Here is an 11,713-nt window from a genome sequence, read left to right as displayed (position 1 = left end):
AATCATGTTTCATGTAAAGGTACTTACAATATCAACTACTCAAAAATGTGTCAGCCAAGAGGAAATTGATAAATGGTGCATTTCAAATTACATCCTTTGCCAGAGTGCTTACTCTTCCAAGAAAAATAGTAACAAAACAATATCCATTTTGTAACATTTACTCTGTGGAAGGCTGATGGGTAACATTCAAATAGCATTAGGAAGGATAGCGTTTAAGTCCTTGCCAAAGAGCCCAGCAATGCAAGACAAACATCAGTGGCTGCTGCTACTCTAGGGGAGAAGCGGTGGTTCTGATGAGAAGTGGTTTAGCTGCCTCCAAGATGTCCAGTTCGGGGTCCAACGAACGGGCAAGCCCTTCCAAAACCATGATGGCAAAGATAACGGAGGCAAAGTTACTCTCCAGCTTCACCTGAAAGCACAAGTGGAGAGGTTGTAACGGACTTGGGTGTCTCTGTGCTTTCCAAGCCCCTTCAATTGAGGTTCCAGCTTACAGTGGGTGGGGGCTAGGAGGGCATGTATGTGCCTAGACAGCTGGACTGCGACACAGGAGCTCACTCATTTCCCTTCAGTTTCAAAGCAGCCTTGCTGCAGTTCAGCAGGAGGGGAAGCTGATCATTTCACCGGAGACACCCTAAGTCAGTCCAGTAGACAGTGCTCTGCACTTCCATATAGGAGAAGACTTTTCCCTCCCTGGAGGAGCAGGAGGGAGCAGGGCTGCCCAGTGCCAACTCAGATGTAGGAGCTTCCATGGACCAGGCAAGTACACACGCATGAAAAGGGGCAATGTGCCCCCTTCCCCTCTGCCATGGAGGGAGTCCGATGGAACAGAATGAGACCTCTATTCCACATCTGGACTGCCTGCAGCCTGCCCCCCAGCCATGCAAGAGAACTGCTCCACATCCTACTGCCTCACGCATCTGCTGAGCGGGAGGCAGGATTTGCCCTTATTGGGGCTTGGTCACATTTAATGTTGTTGGGGATAGTTCAATGGGGTTTAACATCCAAAAAGCTGAAATAAAATAAAGTTTGAGGGGATACTGTCCAGGTTGAGCACCCCAGCATTTGACCTAGACACTGTTCTGATCTTTGTAAAGTCCATAAGGCAGATCCTTAGCTGATATAACTTGTCATAGCTCAGCTGAATTCAACTGAACAAAAGTGATTTTTTTTCTGCTTTTAAAGTAAGTGCCAGCAGCTCCTGACTCCTGTGTAACCCCCTCACAAACCAGCATGTGGAGGCCAGCGCTCCTGCACAACCCTACAATAACGAATCAATGCATGGAGGGAAAAAAGCAAATTGTTTTCATTTTACTTTTAACAATAAGGAAAAAATAAATGGAGACACTGACACTGTCCTTTTGTGGTCTGGTGTCAGTTCTGCAATGCAGGCTATTGAAGGCCAGATCCAAAGCCCCTTGAAATAGATGGAAAATACTTACTGGCCTCAAAGGCTTTAAGGTACTCTTTTCCAAACATTGCAGGCAATATAGCACGCATGATCCCCCAGCACATTTCAGACACTCTCTCTCACCTCACACCTTTGCAATCCCAATGGTTCCTCCCTGCCCATTTTTCAGATGGCAAAGCCTGGCACAACTTTTAAGGAGAAAGAAATGAACACAGAGAACCTCACCTTGTGGGTGATCAGTAACTTAAAGACACTGGAGAGCAGATTCGCTACTTGAAGCTGGAATGTAAAGATACAAAGAAGAAGTTAACTCTGCTGATCAGGAGACCATGAAAACTACTGCGAGCAGGAACGGGAGGGATTTACCAGAGTAAGATATTGGCATATCGTATGATCAGTTTAATGTCTAAGAATATTAAGTGTCAGATTTTATTATTACAGATATTGCTCAGAGATCAATATTTGCTATGCTCCATTGACAGCCTTATCCATCAGGATGTTGGTAAATATTCAGAGGGCATCAGCTGAGACCCCACCAATATCTATGGATCTCTTAACCCGACAGCCCAGGAAGGAGGTAAGAGGGTTGAGGAGACAACAATCAGCCCCTGCTTTGCTTGCAGCCTCACCGCTGGAGCACGACTATTGGTTTCAAAGGGAGTCCCAGCAGGATTTAGCCAGAAGGATACAGTTTGCAACTCCTTGGATTAAAAAAAGTCAACAGTATTTTGAGTTAGAAGGAAATAAAAGAGGAGTTAGGGGCCTTGACAGAGTTTTTCTCCAGCTGTGAGACTAAAGAATCATAAAGAATTGGTAACACTGACAAGGGAGATGGCTGATGTGTAAGCGTCTGGTCTTTCAACCTGGGCCTGTTTAAAAGCACGAGTGTACTCAATAAGAGATAGTGTCCTGGGCTGGGTACCATATTTAGTCTGCTCACCTTTCCCAGTGCTACAGTGTTCATCCTGGCCTTGGTCACTAGCTCTGCCATTTCAACTTTGAATCTCTCTATGTCCTTGCACTGGTTAGCCCTGGCGTGATGAAGGATCAGTTCTGCCACTCTCTCCCCCTGTTAAACAAGTAGGAAGATATGTGTCTTTAAGAATCCCGGACCATGATAACACCACCAGATCTGTAATGCAGCTGCACAGTGCCCTCCCTCTCAGGCTTCCACTGGCACCTGTAGTGATTAAACTGCTTCCTAGAACAGGGTACACTGGCCCTTTTCGACCAGACGGTCAGCCTACCCTCCTCAGGAGTTTGAGGGCAAATAGGGACTGACACAGAGAGAGGAAGTGGTTCTTGGCGGGGAGAGTCAGTATGTGGGAAAACCTAAAGCTCCTGTTCCTTTTAGGGCCTGGGAGTAGGAGCCTTGTAGTGTTGGGCCAGCCAGAACTCCCTGCTCTCTCAGCCAATCAGGACAAGTTCTGGGAAAGAGGGCTGCATATAATATGCCTCTTCCCTCATAATAGGGGAAATAGTGGTAAGAAAAGCACTGATAGCTAACTGCTCCCATGTCAGGGTGACTGAAACGAAACCCTCTGCCTCCAAAATCCCCACCCCAGCAGAGATGCCTGGCAAGAAAGGGACATTTTGGTGTGAAGAGTTTTTCAAGTTTTGTTTATTTGAGAGTCTTCCAAGCCAGTGTGGGTGGAAGTAATTTAAAGGGCCAGCTGAGAGAAGCTGGTTCAGGGCTGCAGCCAACTACACATACCCTGAGGGCTGGCTGACCCATGGAAATAGTGACAGGACCTCGTGTAAAAGCCATTCTTCTGTAGGCCACTAGTTCAAAGCCAGCTTGTGTCTCTAGTGACTGGAAGTAGTTTCACTTCAGCAGCTGAGTGAAGTGAGTTTCGTCTCAGCAGAGTTCCTGACAGACAACAATTTACTGCTGCTGGCACTAACTGCCATGCATGCTGGCAGTCTCAGATGAGAGGCCAAAGACTGAATGGGCGTGAAGATATAATACATCCTCTTGCAGTAAAGTGAACCCTCCAGCTCAAGAATGACATGCAGCAATAGAGTTGTGGAAATGCTGACGTGTGGGCTGTACCTGCGCTGTGGATAAACAGAAGGGTTCAGGACTCGACTGGGGAAGGGACCGTCTTTTTGTTCTATGGTTGTACAGCATGGCACAACGGGGGCCTGACCCAGGACTGGGGCTCCTAGGTGTTATGATAATACAAATAACAAATCATTATTATTATCCAGTTCACTAGAGGCACAACACAGCTGGAGATAGCCAGTGGAGAATTCCCACTGCATGGAAGAATTCTCAGCTGGGTGAAACCTGGCAGAGGTGGCTCTTCTGCCTTCTGTGCCTGTTGCTCTCCCCAGTCCCTGGTACGAGGAGAAGAAAGGGGTGTGTTGTGGGCATTGCGGGAGCAGGGCACGGGAGGACGAGGAGGGGAGCAGCATGGCAGAGCAGAGCTCCACTACACAGGCTCTGCCAATCTGGCTTAAATCCTGAGGGACCTTACGCTCGCTGTGTGAGCTGAGGTTGCCTGCATGGAGCCCTAACTTGCCGTGGGGTTGAGCAACCCTGAATTGGGGAGCTGCGACTGCCCTCTGACTCCTGCATCAAGCCCGGCACTCTCCTGGGCTAACTGAACTCGTTCAGAATGAGAACCCAGAGAACCCACTTTCTTTTGTGTGTGATACAGTTATCAAGGCAGCTGAGAGTGTCTGAGAGGCAGCAACCTTCCTTCCCCCTTTTAGAAACCCAAAATGGCACTCGTGTGGGGAACGGCTGTATAACGTACTGCTGACAACTGAGATGACTGAAGAACTCCAGATGTCTCCCTTCCCCCAACTCCAGAGCCGTCAGCACCCATCCGGAGCAGGCCTCACCTGTCCCTGTACCACAGCCGTGAAGACTGACTTGAAGTTCTGAAGGTCAGCTCCCTGCAGCTCTGCCACAATCCCTGCATCCAGCAGCATCAGACGGAGCGGGCAGGGGGACGGCCACACTTCCACGATCAACGTGTCACACATGTCCACAATGGAGGTTTGATCCTTGCAGCCAATGCTGAAATGGGCAGTGCCCTGGACCAAGATGTTCCCAGGGTGCAGGTCAGCATGGACAAAATTATCAACAAATACCTGGAGAGGGTGATATTTATAATATGAAAAGGACAAAGGTAACTGGAGTAAAATCTTCCACGGTGTGAGACCTGGGTCCAAAACCTGACTAGACGGTAAATGGCATTAGTGGGGTGGTTTCAGTCCTGCCCCCCGTGATCTCCTTGCCACATCACAAAACCAATACACACTGATACAATTAGTAGTTCTGCTCAGCAGTGGCCCAATGCTGAAACAGCAGGAGATGCTGAAACAGCAGGAGATGCGGTAGGTGAAAATCAGGGTGCACCGGCAAAGCTGCATGTAGTGAAAACGAAGATTTGCTATGAGTCCAAGATAGTCCTGGACAGACCAGGAAAGCATTAGTCTCTGAAAATAAGCTATAACTGGACAGAACTCAGGCTTTTCATTGCCAGTACCCATTCAGCATCCACTCTGGCCATGACTGAATAACTGAATAGTTAGTTATAGGTTGCAAAACCCATGCTGGGCTAACCGCCTTGCAATTCAATAGAAAAATGAGAAGGGAAAGTTGCATTGCTTGCAAGAGTTGGCCAGATTTATTTTCTTTGTTCCATGCTTAGTATTATATTTCACCTACCTGTAAACTGGTAGCAGCAGATGCTTTAACAAATGGAACTAGAAAGTTAGCTGGTTTCCCTAGGGCTTTTATAAGTCCTGTAGCCTCCATCGAGATGCCACTTAAAACTTTGTGCTTTACATCTCCAAAGCAATGTGTAAATATTAATTAAATGCAGCTTTATGGCTCCCCAGAGCAATACACTTCTCTGTGTGTATATATACATATGTATTAGGCTAACTGGATTATTTTAACAATGGGATGGCACCCTCCTCCTCAGTTCAACTCTAACAACACAGCCCAGACTCTTACCATCTTTAGGAGCATGTCTATGCCCATCTTGGCCAGTCTCTTCTTGAGCTCTGAGGAAATGTCCACGTGCAGATACTGGGATATGGGCTGACTCTCCTTAACAAAGACAGAATGGGAGTCAAAGAGATCCTATAGATCCCTATAGGGATCTTCTCCACCACTTGCATTCCAGGGTCATGGTCTCTCCTGTCCTTGGCAGAGCAACGAAGATGCCGCAGAGGGGGCTAGGTTAATACAGGCTGAATTTACTGTGGCTGATGAAGCCAGAGAAGCAAAGGTTTGGGACTGGGAGGTGATTGGCTAAGTGGGTGTGAAACAGTCCATGAGGGATTTTGGGGACAAGAAATACTAAAGAAAATATATAGCTAGAATTGACACACACAGTGGGGCTGAAAGAACAGCTTTGGGAGCTGATTCAAAGCTGGTCCACAATGAAGATGAACCAACAGACCCAACTATATCCCTTTATATGGACCAGCTCAGGTTAGATTCCTGAACTATACATCCAATCCTAACACAGAGAAGGAGAACTAGAGTGTGTTTTACGGGCAGAAAACACAAACAGAAACAAGATTGCTAGAGAACAGTTCTGGTTTTGGCACCCAGAAAACCAGTTGAGTTCCTACGCTGAGCTGAGACTACATTTCTCACCCTTATTCCAGGGAATGCAACCTTGAAAAGAAAAGCAAGAAAGGAACGAGAGAAAGAAGGACCTAGACACATTTAAGCCAATAGCAGAGAGACGCACCCTCCTACCACTCATCTTTCCCTCCCTAGGCCACCTCTAGAAAAGGGCTTTGTGTTGAGGTTAAGATCAACCATTGAGTGTAAACCTCCAGCACCACCACCCTTCTCATGGCCGTTGTAGCTCTTACCTCAAACGTTTCCACCAGGATGTTTCTTGTTACAAAGGGGCGAAGTGGAGTTGGGAATTTCACAAAATCTACATCCAGGAAATTTTTCTGGAAGCGCTCCAAGTTTCTGGCTTCATAGCGTAGGTCAAGCTAAAGAAGGATGGAGAGAAAAGGGAGACTGCGTGGTGCAGGGGGTGCAGAACTAGGAGGACAGGAAGCCTGGAGGGTCCTGCCTGAGTTACCATCACACTGCCTGACACTTGACCCCAATGGAGCTCAGCCAATTCCACCAGAAAACTGGTTAAAAAGCAAGAACCTCAATGAAAAGAAATAGATGGTGCTCCTTAGCAAAGCTCTCCTGTGGGAATATTACAGAATGAGGCACCCCAGGGGTACGCATCTTAGAACTACCTCAATTAGAAAGAAAAGTGACAAATATTACTATTTATTATTTGTATTACAGTAGTGCCTCAAAGTCACAACTAAGATCGGGACCCATTGCACTAGATGCTGTACATGCACATAAGTGATATTCCTTGCCCAAAAAGAGTTTACAGTCTAACTAGACGTGCCAAAGGGTGGGAGAAAGGAAGTGTTATCCTCATGTTACAGACAGGAGAACTCAGACAGGAAGAAAGTGCCTTGCCTAAGGTCACCCAGGCAGTCTGTAGCAGAATCAAGAACTGAATTAAGATTCCAGAGTTCCAATCCAGTGCCTTAAGCACAAGACCATGCTTCCTCTCTAAGTCACACTCCTTCATACCCCCAACATATATTTCTTAGCTCTCAGCTGCTGTTCGAGGATTGAAGCAGGAGAGTGACGTCCCCTCCATAATTTGGAAATGATGACTATCCTGTGAGTATAATTATCCCCCTAAAAAGAAATGAAAGGAAGCTGTCCTGAAAGATACTGTCCTGACTCTTTTCACAGTTTGTACCCTAGGCAAAAGACCTGGCTGCCTGACTGATGAGGCACTAAACACCCCGGGCTGAAGACATCCCTGGTGTAATTATTGATGTCACTACTGTGCACCAGAATGCAGTGATGCTGCACAAAATGCAGTCTCTTTGCAATTGCTGGTAGTAATGGGTAGGTGGATGTATGACAATGAGAGGAAGCAATAGTGCTTCGGTATATGCAGAGCATGGAATTGTGCCCACCTGTTGAGTCATGAGCTTCTCAAATTCCTCCACTATTTCAGTCAGACTGAGCCACTGGAGCCCCGGGAAAAGCCCAATGATCTTGCTGCCCATCTTCATCAGAAGCAGATCTATCTGGACCTGGTGGACTAGTCCAGGATGCAGGACCTGAGCGAGAAACAACTGTAGGCAGATCATCTCCCATGGGCATATTACTGATACTGTAGGGAAGCCAGTTCATTCAGTTTAGTAAGCTAAGATGATAGCTCCGGAATATTCACATGCCAGGCTATAATGGAAATACCCTTTAGATTAAAAAGGGGCTGCTATTAGCTCGGTCAACAATGCACATTTCCCATGCAGGGCCGGCTTTAGGAAGTGCAGGGCCCAATTCAAACATTTTCGGCGGGGCCCTGGCAGGGATGACTTAAAAAAAAAAAAAAGTGGAAAAAAAAGCCTTTCATTTCTTTCATGTATTATTTACTTTCCATAACTATATAAATAATAAAATTATAAATTATGTACATTGCATCATATATGCTGTTGATTGGTTATTAATGACTGCTGTTTCACGTGTGGGTCCCAGCTGCTCCCTGCCCACCTCATTGAAGCAGGTGTGCAGGTTTACTGTCCTGGAACTGCAGGGCAGCAGTGGACATGGGGCTGGCTGGAGGCAGGGCAAGGGGTGCGTGGCTGGTTGGAGATAGGGGGTGTGTGGGGCGGACTGGCTTCAGGCAGGGCCGCGGGGGGATGCAGCAGGGGTTGGCAGGGCTGGAGACAGAGGCAGAGACTGGCTGGCTTCAGGCAGGGGGGTGCAGCAGGGGTTGGCTGGAGACAGGGCAGGGTGTGCAAGGCTGGTGCGGGCAGCAGTGTGTGGGGGGCTGGCTGGCTTTGGGCAGGGCCACGGGTGTGTGGCAGGGGTTGACTGGAGACATGGCAGGGGGGTTGACTGGAGACATGGCAGGGGGGTTGACAGGGACTGGCTGTGAGCACGGGGTGCAGAGCTGGCTGCAGGCAGGGGGAGCGGGGCTGGTGTGGGCAAGGCAGAGGGTGCAGCAGAGGCAGTTGGAACCCCAGCCCTTTAAATAGCCCCCAAGCTCCCTGCTACCCCAGGGCTTTGGGGGCTATTTAAAGGGCCCGGGGCTCCCCAGCTTCTACCCTGCCCTGGACCTTTTAAATAGCCGCGGGAGCCCTGGGGAATGCATGGGGGTGGCGGGGCTCTGGCGGCTATTTAAAGGACCAGGGTGGCAGAGGCAGGCAGCTGGAGCCCTGACCCTTTAAATAGCCCCCGGAGCCCCTCACTACCCCAGGGCTCTGGAGGCTATTTAAAGGCCTGGAGCTCCAGCCGGGAGAGCAGGGCCTCGGGGCTTGCCGCGCTCCGGCCGGGGCTCCAGCCGGGGCTCCAGCCGGGGCCACGGGGCTTGCCGTGCTCCCGCCTGCGCTTCGCTCAAGGGAGTGGGACCACGGAAGACCCCTGAGCAGATCGCAGCCAGGGACCCAGGGTAAGTTTAAAAAAAAAATGTCTAGGGCGCGGGGCCCTCTTAGGCGCAGGGCCCGATTCCTGGGAATCGGGCGAATCGGCCTAAAGCCGGCCCTGTTCCCATGGATCCATGGTTCAAAATGTGACTAAGGGAAGTCTTTATAATACTCTTTAAACTGCTCAGATTTATTCAGTTTAGAGTCTGCAATGCCACCAAAACTAATTTACAACTGCTTTTCCCATCCTCCCTTCATCTGCAGCATACTATCTATTGATGTTCAGGGGGCCTGAACAGAGTATTTATTTCATGGTTAAAAAGAAGCAGAGAAGGGCTGGACAATTTACTTAAGACCAAAAGTGAGGTCTAGCTCAATACAGTTTTAAAATAAATTGGGCCTTAGTGGTCATGTCTAGTGCCCACATGGCAGTCAACATGGCATGACTGGAGTGTCTGTATTTTGGAAAGTCCCGGACATGCAACTGCAAGGGCTGTTGAGGATCAAGTTTGAGGAGCATTAGTAGCATTTTGTGGCAAGCAGTACCACAGGCTGGAACTGAAGAGTACTGGGAAAACTGCCTGGGCAGAAAGGTTAAGCAGCACCTCTCCTGCACTGCATTTAGCCCTAGCCACATCTATTAATTTTTCATGAGAACTAAACTCTCCACCAGATTCAGCACTCTCTAATTCCAGTCATCCACCTACAATATATCTTACTTACTTTAATGGCTACTGGAATAAGATGGTCCATCGCATCTAAACTGTCAATAGATGATGTGTTTGCAGTTAGCTGAGATCCAGACATTCGCCCCTCAGAGGTAGCATTTCTATTAATACCTTCATCGGAATGTTCTTCCTTAAGTGAGTGGTCTGCACTACCGTCTTCCAAACTCTCTCCAGCCTTCCCTTTCCAGGGCCACCTGAAGAAGCTCCTAAGACCAGACACCTCCCAGGCTTCAAAAGCAGATTCTGTTTCAGAGTTCTTCACTAGTTCCTCAAACTGGGGGTCATCAATGGTAGTGGCATCAGCATAAGCTTCATACACCTGGGCAACACAGCCCGAGCCAATGGGTTCCTTGCTTTTAAACTTGAGGACTCTCTTCCAGTCTTCCCCAAATGCTCTCCTGAGGAAGTGTTTGGTGTAAACCCAGGGATGAGGTGTCACCTTCACATGAAGCTTGGAAAACTTGATGCAGAACTCTTCAGAGAAGAGATCTCTCCTGGTGCATGCCCACTGGCCCAGCTTGATATAAGTGGGACCTGAGGACTCTGTGGCCTTCAGCAGAAGATGGAGCCACAGGGCTGCAAAACCTGAAGACAGGTAGGTCACAGGATAAAGCAGAAGCAAAGGGCCAAACTTCAACAAGAGAACACAAGCCCGGAGTCCCAGGCGAAGGGCAATGCCAAGATGCCAGAAAAATCCAGCTGAAGGTTGTTTGTCTTTGGCGGGTTCAGGGAATAAGGATGCACATTGGTTTGATACTTCCTGGCATCTCACAACAGACACTTTCGTGATCCCCCAGCACACTAAGGTGGTCTGAGCTAAGGCTTGCATTTTGATCAAGCTGTGTTTATCACTAGATGGGGAGTTGCCAGATTTCTTACACCATCTTATCCAAGCCAGGTTTTTCCTTACACTGAGGGGCCTTAAACTGAAAAGGTAAATCCTAGCAGTGCAGCCCCAGGCAATCATAATCCTGGAGGTCAACAATGACAGAGAAAGTTGTGTATCTATTGGTGGGCAGTGCAGCCTAGATAGAGAATAACAGCAACCAAATCAAACGTTTGTCATGTGCTGTTTTGCTTCAATGTTGGTAAAAACTGGAGCATAAAAAACCCAAGATGATGCTCAAAAACTGGATTTACAAGGTTCGGTTTTGTTAGTTACACCAAAGTGCAAAAAGAAAAAAACAACATTGGCGAGTCTGTGCCTGTCAGCTCCAGAATCTGCCGTGATGAGATCAAAGGCTGGGGTTTGGGCTGACTTTCTCCCCTCCATGGGTAAGTAGAGACCCCCCCACGAAAATCAGGCCAAGAGTCTCTGTTCTTACGTCAAACCACAACCTCCTCCAGGCAAGGGCTGGCAGCAGAGGCAGAGGGCCACAGACAGGCTCTGCTGGAGGCACGCCTCTGCATTGCTTTCACAGCCAAACCGCTAGCCGCTTCACCTTCCCCATCTCGCTCGTTTCCCTGCCGCCACGGAGGCAGTTTCATTCATACTCAGGTTCCCTCCGGGAGCAGAAGGCGGAGCTGGGTGGCGGCGATGCCCAGGCGTGTGGGGCTGGTGGGAGCAGCAGAGCCCCCGCTGCAGGATGATCTACAGTCTCACGCCGCAGAACGCGGGGGGAAGCGACCTTGATACACAACGTTCCAAGCCCACGGACTTCCGTGGACAACGAGCGCCCCGCCCCTTAAAGAGACAGCTGCTGGGTCTGGGCGCTGCTGTGCAAAGCAGCGGGGAAGCCCGTCCCTGCTGTACGTTGTGGGGCTTGCAGAGAGCGCGGTTTCCTGGGCGACTCGCAGACACCAAGCACGCAGCGCTGGTGCTTCGCGAGTTTATTTTTGTAACAGCCTTCCCGCTGGCCCCGTTATCCTTTCGCCAGCCGGTTAGATCCCTCCTTTGCTGGGGTAAATGCTGTCCATTCAGGACAGTTATTAATTTAGGACATAGGTTGGGCTGTACATTTGTATCTCCCGCCCTGCTATTAATTGTATTCTTGTTTATTGTTGGGTTTAAATATTTGTTTCAAGTTGTCGTTACAAGCTTTTATGGTCTTACATTATCGCTATATCTTGGTCCTAACCAGGGCCAGCTGTAGCCATTTCGCTGCCCCAAGCATGGCTGCACGCCGCAGGCGGG

The 11,713-nt window shown here is 48.9% G+C and overlaps 1 protein-coding gene across 2 annotated transcripts; it reads right to left on the bottom strand.

Annotated features, from left to right (window-relative positions):
* Positions 1–221: 221 nt before the first annotated feature.
* Positions 222–11,191, bottom strand: ADCK2 (aarF domain containing kinase 2). 2 transcript variants are annotated; one of them, XM_050918614.1, is made up of 8 exons: positions 9,575–11,191; positions 7,397–7,543; positions 6,257–6,385; positions 5,382–5,477; positions 4,259–4,510; positions 2,349–2,477; positions 1,634–1,687; positions 222–409 (listed from the first exon to the last, which is right to left on the bottom strand). In XM_050918614.1, the coding sequence occupies exons 1-8, from the start codon at positions 10,544–10,546 to the stop codon at positions 266–268; spliced, it is 1,923 nt and encodes a 640-aa protein (XP_050774571.1). In that variant the 5' UTR covers positions 10,547–11,191; the 3' UTR covers positions 222–265. The 2 variants fall into 2 exon arrangements, with proteins under 2 accessions (XP_050774571.1, XP_050774582.1); XM_050918625.1 differs by lacking the exon at positions 5,382–5,477.
* Positions 11,192–11,713: the final 522 nt, after the last annotated feature.

The sequence above is a fragment of the Gopherus flavomarginatus genome, chromosome 1, assembly GCF_025201925.1.
Source record: "Gopherus flavomarginatus isolate rGopFla2 chromosome 1, rGopFla2.mat.asm, whole genome shotgun sequence".
NCBI classification, from domain to species: Eukaryota; Metazoa; Chordata; order Testudines; family Testudinidae; genus Gopherus; species Gopherus flavomarginatus.
This window is presented reverse-complemented; position numbering and strand designations above follow the sequence as displayed.